The sequence below is a fragment of the Scyliorhinus canicula genome, chromosome 8 (assembly GCF_902713615.1).
Source record: "Scyliorhinus canicula chromosome 8, sScyCan1.1, whole genome shotgun sequence".
In the NCBI taxonomy this organism is placed as follows: domain Eukaryota; kingdom Metazoa; phylum Chordata; class Chondrichthyes; order Carcharhiniformes; family Scyliorhinidae; genus Scyliorhinus; species Scyliorhinus canicula.
The window spans coordinates 168,244,990-168,266,576 of record NC_052153.1 but is presented as its reverse complement, the minus strand read 5'-3'; the positions used below and the strand labels follow the sequence as shown (position 1 = coordinate 168,266,576).

General features: G+C 46.0%; 1 protein-coding gene across 10 annotated transcripts in view; it reads left to right on the top strand.

The window, feature by feature from the left end:
- Window positions 1–21,587, top strand: part of LOC119970680 (cadherin-related family member 2-like) — a 257,761-nt gene that overhangs the window by 27,829 nt on the left and 208,345 nt on the right. For 7 of the 10 annotated variants that reach the window (XM_038805691.1, XM_038805693.1, XM_038805686.1 and 4 more), the window contains exons 5-11: window positions 5,546–5,611; window positions 9,231–9,320; window positions 9,466–9,558; window positions 9,694–9,810; window positions 15,053–15,181; window positions 15,287–15,362; window positions 20,947–21,047. In XM_038805691.1, the coding sequence (XP_038661619.1) occupies window positions 5,546–5,611; window positions 9,231–9,320; window positions 9,466–9,558; window positions 9,694–9,810; window positions 15,053–15,181; window positions 15,287–15,362; window positions 20,947–21,047 (672 nt within the window). The remainder of the gene's footprint in view (window positions 1–5,545; window positions 5,612–9,230; window positions 9,321–9,465; window positions 9,559–9,693; window positions 9,811–15,052; window positions 15,182–15,286; window positions 15,363–20,946; window positions 21,048–21,587) is intronic. The other 3 variants (XM_038805687.1, XM_038805688.1, XM_038805689.1) reach the window with 3 other exon arrangements.

Genomic DNA, 21,587 nt, shown 5'->3' with positions numbered 1-21,587 from the left:
TCCACAGATGCAGTCAGACCTGCTGAGATTGGACAGTATTTTCGGTAGCACAGGGTGACATGGTAGCACAGTGTGACATGGTAGCACGGTTGCTTCACAGCTCCAGGGTCACAGGTTCAATTCCTGGCTTGGGTCACTGTCTATGCAGAGTCGGCACGTTCTCCCCGTGTCTGCGTGGGTTTCCTCCAGGTGCTCCGGTTTCCTCCCACAGTCCAAAAATGTGCAGGTTAGGTGGATTGGTCACGCTAAATTGCCCTTAGTGTCCAAAAATGTTAGGTGGGGTTACTGGGTTATGGGGATAATCTGAGAATGTTGTGTCCTCTGGTTCTAGTTTTTCCTACAGGTGGAAACATCCTCTCTACGTCCACTCTATCCAGGCCTCGCAGTATCCTGTAAGTTTCAATAAGATCCCCCCTCATCCTTCTAAATTCCAATGAGTACAGACCCAGAGTCCTCAACCTTTCCTCATACGACAAGCTCTTCATTCCAGAGATCATTCTTGTGAACCTCCTCTGGACCCTTTCCAAGACCTGCACATCCTTCCTTAGATACGGGGCCCAAAATTTGTGCACAATACTACAAATGGGGTCTGACCAGAGCCTTACATCCTGCTCTTGTATTCTAGTCCTCTCGACATGGATGCTAACATTGCATTTGCCTTCCTAACTGCCGACCGAACCTGCACATTAACCTTAAGAAAATCTTGAACAAGGACTCCCAAGTGCCTTTGTGCTTCTAATTTCCGAAGCATTTCCCCATCTAGAAAATAGTCTGGGGATAGGATTCTCCGACCCCCCGCACCGGCGGGTCGGAGAATCGCCGGGGGGCGGTGTGAATCCTGCCCCACCATCCGCCGAATTCTCCAGCACTTGAGATTCGGCAGGGGCGGGAATCGCGCTGCGCCGGTCGGCGGCCGCTCACAGCGGCCCCCCGGCGATTCTCCGGCCCGCGATGGGCCGAAGTCCCGCTGGTTCTTTGCCAGTCCCGCCGGCGTAGATCAGAATAGGTCCCTTACCGGCGGGACCCGGCGGCGTGGGCGGGCTCCGGGGTCCTGGCGGGGGACATGGCAATCTTGCCCCGGGGGGGTGCCCCCACACTGGCCTGGCCTGCGATCGGGGCCCACCGCTCCGCGGGCGGGCCTGTGCCGTGGGGGCACTCTTTTCCTACGCGCCGGTTGTGTCAGCCTCCACGATGGCCGACGTGTAGGTAAACCCCCCCCGCGCATGCGCGGGGATGTCGGCAGCAGCCGCTGACGCTCCCGCGCATGCATGGACTTGCGCCGGGCGGCGGAGTCCCTTCGGTCCCGGCTGGCGTGGTGCCAAAGGCCTTCCACGCTAGTCGGCGGGTCGCAAACCACTCCGCTGCCGGCCTAGCCGCACCTTTGGGGCGGGCCAACGCCGAAGTATTTCACGCCACTCCATCCCGCCGGGACCCCCCGCCCTGCCGGGTACGGGACAATCCCGCCCTATGTCTCCGTTCCTCCTTCCAAAGTGCGTAACCACAGTCCAGCCCTTCTTTGAGGCAGGTCTCTGTTATAGCAATATTATCATAATTCCCATTTGTCAATCTGCCTGTAGTTCACCAATCTTATTGAGCACATTCTTTGCATTCACATAGCTGTACATTAACCCTGATATAGGCTTTTTTACTTTTCCCTCTTAGTTTGACCTCATTTAATGACTTACTCTCCTACTCTCCAAATATTCTATTTACCCTGATACTACACTAGTTTATAAAATCCTTCTCAGTTAATACTTCTCGACTTCCCACAGACAGTTTTTCGCCTCTCCACTCTGAATTTTCCTCGGGTCCCATCAACCTGCCAATCCAGTTCATACCCTCCCCAACAGCACCACAAACCTCACCGTGAGGATATTAGCCCCAGCCCTGTTCGGGAGTAACAGATCTTTCCTATACAGGTACCACATGCCCCAGAACCAGTCCCAATGCCTCAGAAATCTAAAGCCCTCTCTTACTCCATTTCTCCTGCCATATATTAAACTGCTCAATCTTCCTATTGTTATCCTCACTAGCATGTGGCATTACAAGTAATCCTGAGATTACTGCTCTTGAGGTTCTACTTCTTCATTCACTTCCTAACACCCTAAAATTTCAGGATTTCATCCCTTTTCCCATCTATGTCATTGGTCCCAATGTGAACCATATCCTCTTGTTGTGGACGCTTCCCAAAAGAATGTCCTGCAGCCTCTCTGTGACATCCTTGACCATGGCATCAGGAAGGCAATACACCATCCTAGATACATGCCCATGGCCACAGAAATGCCTTTATACTCCTGTAACTATGGAATCCTGAGCATAATAGCACTCTTTCCCCTCCCCTCCTGTGCAACTGAGCTACAAATGGTGTCACAAACCTATCTCTTGCTACGGTCCTCTGCGGAACCATTTCACTCACCAATATCCAAAATGGAAAAGCAATTAGAGAGTGATATAGTCTCAGGGGATTCCTGCACTACCTGCCCATTTCTAGTAGGTACTGTGACATTCACCCATTCTCTTTCTGCCTCTGTATCTCTTAGCAGCAGTGTGACCAGCTCTCTAAGTATGCTATGGATGTAATCCTGCACCTTGTGAATGCACCACAGTGACTCCAATGCCAGTCAAGTTCCACAACCCAGAGCTCACATTTCTGCAGCTGGCAAGACTTCTTGGAGCTGTAGTCATTGAGGGCACTTTGTATTTGCACAACTTCCCACGTCCCGCAGGATGCACATTCCGCTTGACCGGGCTGCAATGACATATCTTCAAATTTATAGAAAGTGTTTACTGCAGTTTCGTTCTGGAAAAAATTTCATTCACACTTTGAACTTCGACTTTTTACTCCTGCTTACATTTCATCAATATAATCAAAATATTTTTGATCCCATTGTTGTGGAAATGGAAAGTTGGCTGTCCTTCGCAAATGCACACCTGCCCATCCTGACTCACAAGAAAATTTCAAATTATTAGCAGTGACTTAATTTATTGAGCTATTTTTAATCCTGAATCCACTTCCCAAATGGTTTGGCTGTCAGAGTTTCTCTGCTCAGGGCTCCAGTTGAGATTGCATCTGAACCCTGATAGTGTACTCAAAGCCAATCTGTATAGGTAAACATGGTACTTTGGTTGGCTCCAGGCAATTGGGTCTGTCCTTGACATCTGCAAGTTAAAATTGCAGTCAGCAGGGTTGAGATGGGACCCGAGCGGATGTGCGTCCTGCTCCATTTTAACTGCCTCCACACTCTAACACAATCCAATTTCTGTACAGTTAGCGAGGCTAAAATTCTCCCAGTGACTCCCCAGTTGTCATAGGTAATTGCAACTCACTTTCAATTCCAGATTTTTGCTAATTGAATATAAAGTGCTCCTGTTGTGGCATTTGAATCCTGTCCCCAGTGCATTAGCCTGGGCATCTACATTACTAGCCCAGAGTAGTCTGTCTTCAATAGAACAGACTGATGGGTCAAATGGCCTACTTCTGTTCCTATGTCTTATGGTCTTATGGGCTAACACATGTCACTGTCTGTCTTTAATACGTGTTTGTCAAATGTCTGCAGTAGACCTTTCTTTGCAAACCTATGCTAATCCGATACTTCAAAGTAATTTTTTCCCAAATCCTTGCTGTGGGCAAAGGGTCAACAAATTCTGAAATGTGACAACTCTCATCATCTTGTACAACTCTCGCAGCCCTCCCCATAACCGTCTTTGATCTGCCGGGGAAAAAACCTCCAGTTTCATTCAACTCGCCTCAAAACTAAAACCGCTCATGCCTGTCACCATCTTAAAATGATTTTCCTGAAATAATTTTGAGCTATAAATTAAATTATCTTGTAGATATATCGTTTGTGTTGGCCAGACATGAAACCTTGAAAAATTAGCTGGCTAACAAAGATGTTGAGAGACATACCACGGCAAAGGTTTTGATGTTAATGCATGATTGTAACAAATCACATCTGGTAAAGTGTCCCAAGCAATAAATGTTAAGTCCTGGGCCTTGTCCAGCTCGTCAGAACAGCTGGTCTGCTTAACATTTATAACTTACCCACCGCTCTTAACATCCCTAACTATAAGAGGATATGGTCGCTAAATATTGTCAGTACTGTGTAGTAAAGATAAGTAAGAATCCAGTTTAAACATTTGGTAATTGAACCACCGTTCCACCCCCTCTTTCGAACCTTGGCTGGGAGTGGCCTGCCTCAGACAGGAAGCCAAGCCTGCAAAGTAAGTTGGCCTCTGGGCAGGGGAACCTGTCAGTGTTGTCACACTCTCATAAAGTTAAAACCTCAGGGAGCTGTGAGCTTGGCTGTTAGGCCAATCACTGGGAATACTAAAGTGGAACAGAAGGAATAATGTGGCCCGGCCACACTGAAGTCAGCTACCTAGGGCTGGTGCAGGAAAAGTAGTGATGACCAGAGAGCTTGTGTGTCTGAAGTGGACCTCAAATCATTTTTAAACATATTTCACATGTAACCCTTATGCAAACAACTCCTGAACGCAGTCAACGCCTCATTCCTGGCGGGATGGTTGGTGGTGCAGTATCGGGTGGGGGGAGGGTGGTATGTATCTTAAGTGGATTGGCTGGGCCATAAGACCATAAGACATTGGAGCAGAATTAGGCCATTCAGTCCAGTGAATCTGCTCCTCCATTCAATCATGGCTGATATGTTTCTCATCCCCATTTTCCTGCCTTCTCCCCATGACCCCGATCCCCCTATTACTCAAGAACCTATCTATCTCTGCCTTAAAGACACTCAGTGACTTGGTCTCCAAAGCCTTCTGCAGCAAAGCATTTCACAGATTCACCACATTCTGGCTGAAGAATTTCCTCCTCATCCCAGTTTTAAAGGATCGTCCCTTCAGTCTGAGGCTGTGCCCTCTGATTCTAGTTTTTACTACTGGTGGAAACATCCTCTCCACGTTCACTCCATCCAGGCCTCTCAGTATTCTGTAAGTTTCAATGAAATCGCTCCTCAAACTTATAAACTCCATCTAATGCAGACCCATGGTGGCAATGTAGTCCTCAACCACTCCTCATATGACAAGTCCTTAATTCTGGGGATCATTCTTGTGAACCTCCTCTGGACCCTCTCCAAGGCCAACAAATCTTTACTTAGATATAGGGCCCAAAACTGCTCACAGTACTCCATATGGGGCTTCATCAGAGCCTTAGACAGCCTCAAAAGTACATCCTTGTGTTCTAGCCCTCTTGACATGAATGCTACATTGCCACCATGTCTAGAAAAGTGATAGGTAAAGCTGCAAATGGGATGGAAATTGGACAAGTTAAATGGGTGCGCGATATGTCCTGCCATATTGTTTCCCCAGGTGGTGAAGTTGAAAATGTTTCAGATTACGTGATATTTGTAAGGCGTGGTTAACACCTTGTTTGGGTGAAATTCCTCTTCACAATTTAATAGGATTAACGGCTGGACCAATGCTACCAGCAGAAAAAATATATAGAAAATTGCCGGCCATTCCCATGCAAATATTCCACAGTGGGGCCTTCAAATACATTATGATTAATAATGACATTGACTTTTTGCAGGTCTATGCAAATAGCAATGACCACTTCGGAATAATCATTACAGTTGGTGATGGGATAAATGCGTTGGTAAGTAACATCAACAGCACATTTTACCTTTCATTCCACTTTGTGATTCAACCCCTCTGAAAGCTTTTATTCCGGGTCTCTAATTGAGCGTTGGTGGAGCTATTTCTGTGATATTTTTAAGACGACTGTACACCTGAAGCTTCCAAATGACCAAAATTCCAACATAAAAGGTCGGTCAACGGCTCAGAAACAAGATTCCTTCGTGATCATTCATGAGATACACAGTCATCCTTGCTTTCCACTCCCAAGATTGCTGCAATTTCTGGCTGTTAATCTGAGGAAATGGATGTGGAAGAATCATTTGTAGGCATACACAAGTTGATTCAAAGTTTTCAAAATCTACTTGAATATCTGCTGTGGCTTATTTGGTAGCACCTTCATCTCTGAATGCCAAGGTTCTGGGTTCAAGTACAACGCAAGAACACAAGAGAGAAACGCAGGAATATGGTCCTTCAAGCCTTCTCCACCAGTCAATGCTATCACTGCTGAACTTTGGCTTCAACTTCACTTTCCTGCCTGCTCCCCATAACCTTCGATTTACTGAGAAATCAAACATGTCTACCCAGCCTGAAATGTATTCAATGAAGGAGCACCACGACCCTCTGGGGGAGAGAATTCCAAAGATTCACAACTCTTTGAGTGAAATAATTTCCCATCATTTCACTCCTCAATGATCAGCCCCTTATCTGGAGATTGTGCTCCCGTGACCAGATTCCCTGACCCGTGCTCAGCCTCTCATCATAGGTCAATGTCCTTATCTCAGCAACCAATTTGCCACATCTTCACTGTATCATCTCCGATGCAACTCTTTTCTTAAATGTGGAGACCAAAACTGCACACACTACTCCAAATGTGGGGCGCGATTCCCAGGTCATAATGCGCCTGGTGCTGATCCCGCTATTCCGGGTGAATAGAAGGAGAACCACTAAACGGGGTTCGTACCAGGCACCAAACCGATCGCGATGCTCCTGATCTGTGGCGCCTGACGCGATCTGGTTCACGCAGACTGGCCTATTTAAATGAGTCTTAGAACTCTTTTAAGTATGCGCAGTCCATTCGAAGCCGGAAATTCCCGGCCCCCCAGGATTCACTGGTCCCACCGGTGCAGCGTGAGGCCGGAGCAAATCAGTACTGGTTTCTAAAAATGGAAACCACATGTGATGCCCAAGCCAGGGGCCTCGGAGGTCATTGGAGGTTAGGTGAATTGACCATGCTAAATTGCTCTTCGTGTCGAAAAGAAGTTAGGTGGGGTTACGGGGAGAGGGTGGTGGTGTGGGCTTAAAAATAGGGTGCTCTTTTCAAAGGCCGGTGCAGGCTCAATGGGCCAAATGGCCTCCTGCACTGAAAATTCTATGATCTATCATCCATGTGTCCTCCCCACAGCTCATAATTCCACCTAGTTTGGTGGCATCAGCAAACGTACTCTCTGTCTCATTGTCTAACACATTGATATAGATTCTAAAGAGCTGAGGCCCCAGCACTGATCCCTGTGACACTCCACTATTTACTGCCTGCCAACCCGAAAAGGTCCCGTTTATGCCCACCCACTGCTTCCTATCTGTTGACCAATCCTCTATCCAAGCTAATATATTGCCTCCAACTCCATGTGCACTTACCTTGCTTATTAATCTTTTGCCTGTTAATCAAAAGCCTTTTTGAAATCCAGGTATACTACACACATGAAGAAAAATTCCAAGGGGAGAAATCAGCATCTGTGGTTAACTAAAAGAAAATTAAAGACGGTTTCAAACATAAAGTAAAAGTATATAATTGCGCAAAGACAGGTGGCAGGCCAGAAGACTGGACAGACTATAAAGAACAGTAAAGATTGACTAAAAGATTAATAAGGAGGGGACAATCAGAGTATGAGAGAGAGCTAGCTGGAAATATAAAGACAGATAGTAAGAGTTTCTATAGATACTTAAATAAAAAAAGAGTTAATAAATGTGCATTTGTCCGATAGAAAGTGAGTTGGGGAATTAATAATGGAGAATAAGGAGATGACAGATTAATTGGACAGTCATTTGACATTGGTGTTCATGATATAGGATATAAGTAGGATGCAGTAGTTAGCATTGCTGCCTCACGACGCCGAGGTCCCAGGTTCGATCTCGGCTCTGGGTCACTGTCCATGTGGAGTTTGCTTATTTTTCCCGTGTTTGCGTGGGTTTCACTCCGACAACCCAAAGATGTGCAGGTGAGGTAGATTGGCCATGCTAAATTGACCCTTAATAGGAAAAAATGAATTGGGTGTTCTAAATTTTTTTTTAAATGATATGGGATATAAGTAACATCCCAGTAATTCAGAAGGCTAGTAAAATGATAAAGTTCACTGAGACAGGCATTGAGTATAAAAGTTAAGCTTCTGTTGAACAGGACACTGGTGACATCATATCTGGAGCACTGTGTACAGTATTAGTCTTTGTATTTAAGGAAGGATGCATATGAGTTAGAAACAGTACAGAGGTTTACCAGGCGAATACCTGGAATGTATGGGTTGTCTAATGAGGAAAGGTTGGACAGACCAGACTTTCGCTGGAGTTTAGAAGAATAAGAGGTGACTTGATCAAACCTGTAGGTGTCTGAGGGGCATTGACAAGGTGGATGTGGAAAAGATGTTTCCTCTTGTCAGAGAACCTAGAATTAGGGGGTCACTGTTTATAAATAAGGGGTCACTCATTTAAGACAGAGATGAAGAGAAATGTTTTCTCTCAGAAGGTGGCGAGTCTTCAGAACTCTCTTCCTCAAAAGGCAGTGGAACAGAGTCTTTGAATATTTTTAAGGCGGAGCTAGGTAGATTCTGGATAAACAAGTAGGTCAGAGATTATCGGGGGTAAATGGGTGGCTACCATCAGATCTGACATGACCTTATTGAAAGGAGGAGCAGGCTTGAGGGGCGACTGGCCTCTACCTGCTCCTAATTTGTATGGTCATATTGGCCAAAGATGCTGCTTCCAGGTTGTGGCTGCAGATATCTTAATGGAGTTGTCCAACATTTTCACACCGCAAAGAATGGCCTCAAACTCTGAGTGAATCCTTGTGGCAAGCTGGAATCAGAGTACCCCATTCCCCTTGAGAGTGACAACCATGTCCCTGTTTGGGTGGCCTACTCCTGCCTCTAATTTATGTATGTATATGTACATCTACTAATTCTACTTGATCTACCAATCACCCTCAAAATGCTCCAATAAATTTGTCAAACAAATTTCCCCACAGTAAAACCATGCCGACTTATTCTAATCGTACCTTGCTTGTCGAAGGGCAGCGTTAAAACCTCCTTGACTTCCAGGACTTGAACACAAAAGCCAAGGCTGACACGCCAGTGCAGTGTTGAGGGAGCACTGCATTGTCGGAGGTGCTGTCTTTCTGGGGAAATGTTAATCTGAGGCCCCATCTACCTGCTCCGGTGAATGTAAAAGATCCCACAGTACTACCTTGAGAAAGAGCTTGTGGACGGGGGTTATCCCTGGTGTCCTGGACAATATTTCACCCTCAATCAACGTCACGTAATCTAACAAAGATATGTGCGATGTTCAAGACTTGGCTAAATCTGTTCGGTATATTTTGGTTCACTGACTTTCCCTGTTTAACTATGGAGCCTTTATTTTACATTGCGCAGGTGAAAAAGACGTTGCATATCTATGTGGAAGACGTCAATGACAATGCGCCAGCATTTAAAGGGTTACCATATCGAGCTGATGTAGCAGAGGTAACCAGTTTCACATGTTGAACTGTATCGCTTTGAACTTGCTGCTCTAAATTACGGTCAATTACATGTTGTCAAAAATGACATAATAATGGTAAAATTGCTTCGAAGAACGTATTATTAAGAACACCCTTATTTACTTTTGGAGCAGAATGAAAATGTGGGAACAGAAATATTCCGAGTTTTTGCCGGAGACATTGATAGAGGCAAAAATGGTTCTGTAAACTATGAAATTCTAGAGGTAATCACCATGCTTCCCTTTCTTTTCTCCTTTAATATTGATTTTTCTAATATATTCGAGCCAGTGCTTCATTTAGATTGTATTTCTGAAATGTATTTGGTGGATGTATTCTCTTAACATTTCTTGCTTTCTCAGCTTATACCGTCAGAGAACGCTGTATTATTTGAAATATCCAAAAATGGCAGCGTCTACCTGAAAGGTCAGCTGGATTTCTCTACAAACAGCATTTATCAGCTTCTTATCAAAGCACTGGTATGTAACAATTACCCAGATCACTTCAATAACTGAACAAAGCTTAGTTTTAAAAGTTTATTCACACTTTGAAAAGAAAAGGCTTGGATAAACTGAAAATAACAGGTGAGGTTTCAGGAAATGATTAATGGCAAGGAGCAGATGGAACAGCTTGTCACCTGGCAGATAGCCCGTTCATTAAATCGGATAAGAGGAAATGCTCAGTAAAGGATTTCTAAGGAAGTCAAGCCGATCAAAAGCAAGATAAACATATATTTATATATATATATATTTTGATAAGAGAAATCTGTAAGATGCTGGGTGATGTTATTTGATCGGGTGGCACAGTGTATAGCTCTGCTGCCTCACAGTGCCAGGGACCCAGGTTCGATTCCGGCCTTGGGTCACTGTCTGTGCGGAGTCTGCACGTTCTCCCCGTGTCTGCGTGGGTTTCCGGTTTCCGGTTTCCTCCCACAGTTCAAAGATGTGCAGGTTAGGTGGGGTTATGGAGATAGGGTGGAGGAGTGGGCCTAGGTAGAATCATATAATTTACAGTGCAGAAGAAGGCCATTCGGCCCATCGAGTCTGCGTCAGCCCTTGGAAAGAGCACTTAAGCCCACACCTCCACCCCATCCCCGTAATCTAGTAAACCCACCTAACCTTTTTGGGAACTAATGGGCAATTTAGCATGGCCAATCCACCCAACCTGCACATTTTTGGACTGAGGGGAGAAACCAGAGCACCCGGAGGAAACCCACGGGGAGAACGTGCAGACTCCACACAGTCAACCACGGCCAGAATTGAACTTGGGTCCCTGGAGCTGTGGGGCAGCAGTGCTAACCACTGTGCAACCGTGCTCTTTGCAGACTCGATGGGCCAAATGGCCTACTTCTACACTGCAGGGATTCTATGATTCTATTTGCTCCCTACTTTAAATCATCCTTTCCGAGGGCTCAAAATTGTGAAAGTTCTTACATCCGTCATAGAACATAGAACATGGAACAGTACAGCACAGTGCAGGCCCTTCAGCCCACGATGTTGTGCTGACCATTTATCCTAATCTATGATGAACCTAACCTACACCCCTTCAATTTACTGCTGTCCATGTGCCTGTCCAAGAGTCGCTTAAATGTCCCTAATGACTCTGACTCCACCACCTCTGCTGGCAGTGCATTCCACACACCCACCACTTTCTGTGTAAAGAACCTACCTCTGACATCTCCCCTATACCTTCCTCCAATCACCTTAAAATTATGTCCCCTCATGACAGCAATTTCCACCCTGGGGCAAAATCTCTGGCTATCCACTCTCTATGCCTTTAATCACCTTGTACACCTCTATCAAGACACCTCTCTTCCTTCTTCGCTCCAGTGAGAAAAGCCCTAGCTCCCTCAACCTTTCTTCATAAGACATGCCCTCCAGTCCAGGCAGCATCCTGGTAAATCTCCTCTGTACCCTCTCCAACGCATCCACATCCTTCCTATAATGAGACGACCAGAACTGGACACAATATTCCAAGTGTGGTCTAACTAGGGTTTTATAAAGCTGCAGCAAAACCTCGCGGCTCTTAAACTCAATCCCCCTGTTAATGAAAGCCAACACACCATACGCCTTCTTAACAACCCTATCAACCTGGGTGGCAACTTTGAGGGATCTATGTACGTGGACCCCAAGATCCCTCTGTTCCTCCACACTTCCAAGAATCCTGCCTTTAACCCTGTATTCAACATTCAAATTCGACCTTCCAAAATGAATCACTTCACATTTATCAAGTTTGAACTCCATCTGCCACTTCTCAGCCCAGCTCTGCATCCTGTCAATGTCCTGATGTAACCTGCAACACCCTCAACACTATCTACAACTGCCCCAACCTTTGTGTTATCGGCAAACTTACTAACCTACCCTTCCGTTTCCTCATCCAAGTCATTTATAAAAATCAGAAAGAGCAAGAGGTCCCAGAACAGATCCTTGCGGGAAACCACTGGTCACCGACCTCCAGACGGAATACTTTCCATCCACTACCACCCGCTGTTTTCTTTCAGCCAGACAATTCTGTATACAGACAGCCAAATTTCCCATGCCCCCTAACTTTCTGAATGACCCTACCATGGGGAACCTTATCAAATGCCTTACTGAAATCCATATACACCACATCCACTGCCCGACCTTCATAAATGTGTCTCATTACATCCTCAAAGAATTCAATGAGGCTTGTGAGGCATGACCTGCCCCTCACAAAGCCATGCTGACTGTCTTTAATCAAACTATGTTTTTCTAAATAATCATAAATCCTAATAATCATAGATCCTATCTCCTTTCCAATATTTTGCTCACCACAGATGTAAGACAGATGGGTCTGTAATTCCCTGAGATTTCCCTATTACCTTTCTTGAACAGGGGAACAACATTTGCCTCCCTTCAAGCATCCGGTACTACTCCAGTGGAGAGTGAGGACACAAAGATCATCGCCAACAGTGCAGCAATCTCCTTCCTCGTTTTCCATAGTAACCTTCGTGGGCAGCACGGTAGCATGGTGGTTAGCATAAATGCTTCACAGCTCCAGGGTCCCAGGTTCGATTCCCGGCTGGGTCACTGTCTGTGTGGAGTCTGCACGTCCTCCCCGTGTGTGCGTGGGTTTCCTCCGGGAGCTCCGGTTTCCTCCCACAGTCCAAAGATGTGCGGGTTAGGTGGATTGGCCATGGTAAATTGCCCATAGTGTCCTAAAAGTAAGGTTAAGGGGGAGGGGGTTGTTGGGTTACGGGTATAGGGTGGATACGTGGGTTTGACTAGGGTGATCATTGCTCGGCACAACATCGAGGGCCGAAGGGCCTGTTCTGTGCTGTACTGTTCTATGTTCTATGTTCTTTGGTGTATCCCGTCAGGCCCAGGGGACTTATCTATCCTGATGCTTTTCAAAATTTCCAGCACATCCTCCTTCTTAATATCAACCTGTTTGAGTCTATTAACCTGGTTCACACTGTTCTCATGAGCAACAAGGTCCCTCTCTCCAGTGAGTACTGAAGCAAAATATTCATTTAGGGCCTTCCCCATTGCCTCAGACCCTAGGCACAAGTTTCCTCCATTATCCCTGATCGGCCCTTCTCTCACTCTGATCATCCTCTTATTTCTCACATAAGTGTAGAACGCCTTGGGTTTCCCCTAATCCTTCCTGCCAGGGCTTTTCATGCCCTCTTCTAGCTCTCCTCAGTCCATTTTTGAGTTCCTTCCTAGCTACCTTGTAATCCTCTAGCCGAGTGAGGAGGTTCCAGTCAATCTTAGGGAAGTTGAAGTCACCCATGACAACAACTCTGTTACTTCTGCACTTTCCAAGATCTGCCGCCCAATCTGTTCCTCTATCTCTCTGCTGCTATTGGGGGATCTGTGGAATACTCCCAATAATGTGACTGCTCCTTTCTTGTTTCTGACTACCACCTTTTCTGTAGCTGTGGTGCACTCCATAATTAACAGTGCCACGCTCCCTCCTCTTTTACCTCCCTCCCTATTCTTCTAAAAACATCTAAACCCCGGAACATCTAACAACTATTCCTGCCCCTGTGAAATCCATGTCTCCATAATGGCCATAACATCGTAGTTCCAAGTACTGATCCATGCTCTAAGTTCATCTCCCTTATTCCTGACACTCCTTGCATTGAAACAGACACACTTTAACCCCTCCCACTGAGCGCAACTTTGCCTTATCAACTGTCTATCTTTCCTCACAGACGCGATGCATACTATTTCTGCCTAATCAACAGCGACCCTATCCTCTAATCCATAACTCTGGTTACCATCCCCCTGCCAAACTAGTTTAAACCCTCCCGAGGAGCTCTAGCAAACCACCCACCCAGGATATTGGTGCCCCTCCAGTTTAGGTGCAATCCGTCCTTCATGTACAGGTCCCATCTTCCCCAGAAGGTATCCCAATGATCCACATATCGGAAGCCTTCCCTCCTACACCAGGCCTATAGCCACGTGTTCAGCTGCACTCGCTCTCTGTTCCTTGCCTCACTTGCACGTGGCATCGGTAGCAATCCTGAGATCGCTCAGTCTACCCCTTCCTCCACCTATTCACAGGCTTTAAAAACTCAAATTGTCTTTCACCCAAATATTGTGGGCTGGATTTTACAGCCCCTCTCCCATCTGTTTGGAGGTATTGGGAAGAAGGCTCATTAAACGTAGCACTTGGCCTTCCTTACTACTCCCTGTCAACTGTACAGGGAGATGGGGTGGTGGAGGCAGTGGATGGCCAGCCCACCCTGGGGGCTATTAAGGTCCCTAATTAATGGTCACTGGGTGCCTCACCTTGTCTCCGCCTCCAGCTTAGCTGTGGCAGTGGAAGCGGTGGGGGGAATGGGGGCCATGCCATGTGGGAAGTCCTACAGCTTTTATTGGGTGAGCTGGTATCACACAACTGGGGTCGAACATCCTTTGAGTGTCCTGTGCTCCGAGATCATATTTAATTGTCTACCCCTGACCTCTCACCTCCTAACCACCCATGCCTCTTGATGGGGGTCTGCCTGCCGGTACTCGCTCAGTAGCACAGTGGTTAGCATTGTTGCTTCAGATCGCTAGGGTCCGAGGTTCGATTCCCAGCTTGGGACACTCTCTGTGCGGAGTCTGCGCGTTTTCCCTGTGCCTGCGTGCGTTTCCTCCGGATGCTCCGGTTTCCTCCCACAAGTCCCAAAAGACGTGCTGTTAGGTAATTTAGACATTCTGAATTCTCCCTCTGTGTACCCGAAAGGCGCCGGAGTGTGGCGACTAGGGGCTTTTCACAGTAACTTCATTGCAGTGTTAATGTAAGCCTACTTGTGACAATAACAAAGATCATACCCTGGACTTACCTTAGGTCTGGCTCCATAACCTCCTCCCGTTTGGCAACTGCCTGTAGTCCCAGCAGTGACCTCGAAGATGATGCTATTGGGACTACAGAGCTGGCGGCCAATCAGATTGGCTGGACTTTCCTCCCCAGATGGGGGCGTGGAGATGTCATCCTGAGTCAATGAACACCCCGCTGAGTGTAAAATGGCTTTTCACACCCTGCAAATGGATAATCACACCCTGCAAAATCCAGCCCCTTGCCTACCTTATTCTACCCTGTAAGCCTTAGCTTTTTGACCAGGTTTTCCACAAAGTACAAAGAAACAGCCTTTCATTCAAGGACAGAGTTAGTCAGAGATATCCCTGAATTCATTGGAAGGTGCAAGAAGAATCCATTGTATGGCCCATACTGTAAGTTGTAAGTGTAAGTGTTTTCTTTTAACAGGATCAAGGAGAACCAGAAGCAAAATATTCAACTACAAGACTGATCGTAAATGTGATTGATGTACCAAATAAACCACCAGAGTTCTTACAATCTTTTTACCATGTTCGTGTTCCAGAGAATTTACCTGTGGTACGTTTGGCAGCAAATGAAGCAGTTTGACACCCTCTTTGTAAATTGCACGGTATTATTAGAAATGATTAACTTTGTCCTAAAACATAAATATTCTTTGTTTAGAATACAGATATCATCACTGTGACAGCAGTTGATGGAGACAGAGGTATTAATAACCCAGTCAGGTACAGCATTAATGGTATGTACTGCAGAGTCGATATGAGATGCTTATTATGTAAAAATGATTTTGGTATGATAACGAAACTAGAGATTACATTTTTTGTAAGTGATCATATTCTGTGGAGAGAGAAAGAGCGTTAATGTTTCAAGCTTGTATGAAGCTTCTTCAGAGTTAAAGAGAGGGAGAAATGTGATGGGTTTTATGCTGTTGAAAATGTGGGGTGGGATATATAGAACAGATAGAGCAAAAAAAAGTCACAGATAGATTGGAGAGATTAAATGACAAATGTATCATTGACACAAGATAAAGGGAGTGGCACTGATCGTATTAAAGACTAAAGCAGTATTAATAGTGGCATAAAGGTCAGCCCTGTCTGAAAGCAAGATAGCAGATTGCATTGATAGCAGAATAAGGGTCAGCATTTTCCGAAAGCAAAACAGTGTCACGTTAGTGAGGGAGAGGAGGGGACATGGGGTGGAGGGAGTGGAGGACAGAGTTAATGGTGTGAATTTGTTGAATCTGGAAGGCTGTAACGCGCCTAATTGGAATATGACGTGTTGTTCCTCCATTTTGCGTTGGGCTTCACTGGAACATTGCAGCAGTCAAGGACGGCCATATGGACATGAGAGCAGGATGAGGGGAGCCGGTAGCATAGTGGTATTGCCACTGGACTAGGAATCCAGAGACCCAGGATAATGATCTGGGGACCCAGGTTCGAATCCCACCACAGCAGATGATGGAATTTAATAAAACGCCTGGAATTAAAAGTCTAATGATGACCATGAAACAATTGTTGATTGTCATAAAAACCCATCTGGTTCACAAATGTCCTTTAGGGAAGGACATCGTAACCCGATGTGGCCTCCATGTGACTCCAGATCCACAGCAATGTGGTTGATTCTGAAATGCCCTCAGAAATGGCCTAGCAAGCCACTCAGTTGTATTAAACCACCAAGAAAACACAAAAAAGGAATGAAATTGGATGGATCACCCAGCATTAAATCAGGCACGGTAAAGGACAACTGCAAATCCAGCCCTGTTGGCCATGCAAGGTCCTCCTTACAAACATCTGGGGGCTTGTGCCAAAGTTGGGAGACTAGTCACAGCTAGTCAAGCAACAGCCTGACATAGTCATACTCACAATGTCCCACACACCACTATCACTGTCCCACACACCACTATCACCATTCCTGCATATGTCCTTTCTCACGGGCTGGACAGACTCAGCAGAGGTGGTGACAAGTGGCATACAGTCGTGAGGGAGTTGCCCTGGGAGTCCTCAACATTGACTCTAGACTCCATGAGGGCTTCAAGTTAAACATGGGAAAGGAAACCTCCTGCTGATTACCACATAATGGCCACAATCAGCTGATCAATCAGTTCTCCTCCATGTTGAACACCACTTGGAGGAAGCACTGAGGGTGGCAAGAGTGCAGAATATGCTCTGGGTGGGGGATTTCAATGTCCATCACCAAGAGTAGCTCGATAGTACCATCACAGACAGAGCTGGCCAGGTCCTAAAGGACATAGCTGCTAGACTGGGGCTGCAGCAGGTAGTGAGAGACCCAACCAGAGGGAAAAACATACTTGACCTCATCCTCACCAATATGCCTGCTGTAGATGCATCTGTCCATGACAGTATTGGTAGAAGTGACCACCACACAGTCTTTGTGGAGACAAAGTCCCGTTTTCACATTGAGGATAACCTCCATCATGTTGTGTGGGACTACCACTCTGATAAGTGGGCTAAATTTCAAACAGACCTAGCAACTCAACACTGGGCGTCCATGCGGCGCTGTGGGCCATCAGCAGCAGCATAATTGTATTCAATTACAATTATATCATTGCCTGAGACACCTCCAATTTCACTGTCAGCGTGCACAGTACAGCTGCAATGTCTGCCAGTATCTCGCACATTCTGTGTTGCTGCTCTGGAACTACCCTGCTCATCAACAGGCCCAAAGTCCAACATCTGCATCGAACTGAGCAGAGGATGGGGGTGACCTGCTTCCTTCGACATGCGCTTTCCACTGTTGTCCGTCATCTCCACCATCTTTCTCACTTGTGCTGTGTGAGACAAAAGATCGATCTAATACCCAACCCTTTTCTGGTCCTGCCGAGGGGTGGGTATCTGAGCTGATCCATGGTCTGTGATGGTGCACCCTCGGAAAGGGTGACCGCCTCTGACGGGTCATCATAATTGTTATCATCAATGGCCAGCTGGAACACCTCCTGAGGGGCGTGAGGAACACCTGTGAAGGGGAAGAGACATGAACCAGTCCAATGAATGTGAGGAAGTTTGACTTTAACATCATGCACATAACCATCTTTCACTCAGGGTTGACATCAAGCCATCATGAACGAGTATTGTATGTCATGTGGCCGTCTGATATAGCATTCTGTCAGCAGAGAGGCCTTCATCTCCCCATCTCCGACAGTCAGGCACACGGCTGCTCCACTGATTTGCAACATCTCCTCTTCAGCACTCGTTACCTGTGAGATGATGGGAGGATTACCTCCAACTGTCTGCCACACCCACATGCTCTCTTCACCTGTATGGACAGAATGAGAGTAATGACATGCGCTGAGCAGGTGGGTGAAGAGTAACTGTGAGGGCGAAGCATGTCAGTGCATAAAGGTGAAGGTGAGTGTTGGAGTGGGTGGACAGATGGGGGTGCCAGGAAGAGCGTTTCCAGAGAGGGACGGTTTACCTGCAAATTGGTGTGAAGAGTGATGTCCTGGATTAAGCCTGTGAAGGCAAAGAGGTGGGGTCAGGGTGATATAAACATCAAGGTGGAGGTGAATGCACCAGTGCTCTCTCCTTTCCTATCCCCCTGAGGACCTTGGACCACTTCCTGCATTGTATTCATGATTGTGGCAGCACAGTCCTGCTACTGAGCTCTTGTGCAACTCAAACCATGCTACCTTGTTGTCCCCACCAGCTTCTTCCCCCTGTCACTGTGGAACAGTATATTCCTCCGGGTTGTCAGCACCCTCAGCAGCACATGGAAGGAGGTATTACTGAACCAAAATTGTCATTTGGTCATACAGAACTTGCGTATTGTTGAAAGAAAGAGACATCTCGAAGTTTTACATCTTGCACTCCTCAGGACACTTTGCAAGAATACCAGTATAAGAAAACTAAAACAACAATTTATACTGTGTGCGAAGAAAGTGATGATTGGTTGGCAAGTAGACTGTGATTGGTAGAGAAGTATTCAAGGCGAACGCATCAAAATTCAGCAGTTGACTATCTTTTGTCCATTCCTTTGGTTCAGGTAGGTTTCTGGTCAATGGTAATGTCCCCAGGATGTTGATAGTGGGGGAATTCAGCAATGGTAATGTCTCTAAATGTCTCTTGTTGGAGAAGGACAGCGTCTGGCTTTTGGGTGGACTTGTCACTTATTAGCTAAAGCCTGAGAATTGTCCATGTCTTGAGGGGTAATTGGGTTATGGGGATAGGGTGGAAGTGAGGGCTTAAGTGGGTCGGTGCAGACTTGATGGGCCGAATGGCCTCCTTCTGCACTGTACGTTCAATGTATCCGTGTATCTGGGGGTGGACTACTTCAGTATCGAGGAGGTGTGAATGGTGCTGAACATTGTGCAATCATCAGCGAATGTCTCCAATTCTGACTTTATGATAGAGGGAAGATCATTGATGAAGCAGCTGCAGAGAGTTCGGCCGAGGACACCACCCTGCCGAATTTCTGAGACGTTGTCCTGGGGCTGAGATGATTGGCTTCCAACAACCCTTATTATCTTCATTTACGGTCGATGTGACCCCAATTTCAGTTTTATTAAGGCGCTTGATGCGTCACTCAGTCAAGTGTTGTTTTGATGTCAGGGACAGTCACCTACAGCTCACTCTGTTTGGACTGAGCCTGGAGTTGAGTGGTCCTGTTGAAGCCCAAACTGAGCTTTGGCGAAAAGGTTCTTGTTGAGTGAATGCTATGGATGGTACTGTAGGTGACACCTTCTATCACTTTGCTGATGACTGAAAATAGTCTGACTGGACGGTAATTACCTGAACTGGATTTGTCTTGTTTATTGTGGATAGGACATAACTGGACAATTTTCCACATTGTCAGCTGGATGCCAGTGCTGCAGCTGTGCTGGAACAGCTGGGCTATAGGTGTGGTTAGTTTTGGAGTTAAAGTCTTCAGCTCTGCAGCTGTGATGTTGTCAGGGCCCACAGTCTTTGCACTTATCCAGCGCCTTCTGCTGTTTCTTGATTCACGCGGAATGAATTCAATTAGCCAAAGATTAGCATCTGTGGTCTTGACGATGTCAGAGGGAAACGAGATCGATCATCCACCTAGCACTCCTGGCTAAAGAGGGTTGCAAATATTTCAGCCTTGTCTTTTGTACTGATACGTTAGTCTCCAACCTCAGTGAGAGTGGGAAATGCTTATTCAGCCTTCCGCTCTGAATCATTGCTTAATTGTCCACCACCATTTGTGGATGTGGCAGGGCTGCAGAACTTTGATTTGGATCATTGTTTGTGGGATTGCTTTGCTCTGTCTATCACACTCTTTGTCAGCTGTTTGGCACACAAGTAGTCCTGTGTTGTAGCTTCACCAGCTAACATCTCATTTTTAGGTATTTCTGGTGCTGCTCCTTGCTTGTTCTACACTCCTCACTGAACCAATGTTAGTTCCCTGGCTTGATATAATGGCAGAGTCCGGCTATGAGGTACCAGACTGTGGTTGAGTACAGTCCTGCTGCTTAAGGTGAAGGCCCACGGTGATTCTAGCTGCTATATCTGTTCTCAATCTATCCCTTTTAACATGGTCGTAGTGTTTACCAGTTTAACAATGCCAGAATGGATGATTGGGAAACCATGGGTGGATTGGCTGCCTTAATTATCCCAGTATTAATAGCTGTCGGGCGAAATTCCTTGGTGGCAGCGAGAGCTTGTCAAATCAATTGCTAACTGCCTCTGGTAATAAAAGAAGAATGACCACTTGGTCTCTACACAGGGGTGGGAGTGAGACCTTCAGGAGATGGAGAAAATTCTAAGCAAAACACATTTCATGATGTTGGAAACTTTTGCCACTAGTGAAATTAGTATATCAATATATCTTTTAAGCTGGACCTGCTTTAATTACCATTTGGAACTGCAGTTACGAATACTGAATTGTCCTTTTGCCCAGCACATTCCAGCTGGTGATGAGGATGGTCTCGGTGGTTCCTGCCTCAGGCCATGTATCCCCTGATGGAGGGAGCCATGTTTTGGGGGTTTGGGGGGGGGGGGGGGTTGGGGGGGGGGGCAACGGGAACATAATGAAAGATTGGATAATTAACACTTTTTTTTATAGTCGAGATTGGGGGTGATCTGAAAAACGAGTTTAAAATCGTGGCGAAATGGAAAAAGTATCTACAACAATTGTTTTCCAAGGCCAAAGGATCTCGGACAAGGGGACATAGATATAAGATTAAACGGAAAACCTTAAGGCAACAAAATATTTTTACGCAATGGGCTGTGAGCCTGTGGAATACATGACCTAGATTAGTGATTGAAACAGTCATAAGTCTGATGAATACTGTGCAATTTTTGTGTAATGACATTAGGGCTAAGTTTTTGTTCAATTGATCACTGTAGGAAGCGGAGCTTTTACCGTGGATAACGTAACTGGTAGGATCAGTGCTGTCTCTTTGCTGGACAGAGAACAAATGAGCGAACTAATTACAATCAACATCACTGTAAGTCATACTCAACCGTGCATTAATGCTTGTTACAAATCCTTACAGAGGTATAGATTACCAGTTTACTTCCACAGGCTAAAATTGCAGCTCACATCCCAGGGTTTCTGTCCTTTCTTATTACTTTAAAATGGTCGGCCAGATTCAGTCTCCTGTTATTTCATTCCAGTGACCGTGAGCGAGGATAGAAGATGGTGGGCACCTCTGCTAGTAAGCGGCCTTTCTAGCATGTAGAATTATACCTTAGTATTGCTGAAAAAAGAGATATGTGGAAGGTTTTTGTCTTGCACTCCTCAGGACACTTTGCAAGAATACCGATATAAGAGGAAAACAACAATTTATACTGTATGAGAAGAGACTGCTGGTTGGTTGGCAGGCAAGTGGACTCTCATTGTTAGAGATGTTACTAGGGAGAATGCACCAGTTGATGGTAACTGACCGATAACTGCCAAGCATTGTTTGAAATTTAAACTAGGTGGCTTGACCCTGATTGGTCAAAGCGTTGCCCTGGGGAACGAATCAGCGCATAGTTTATTCTAT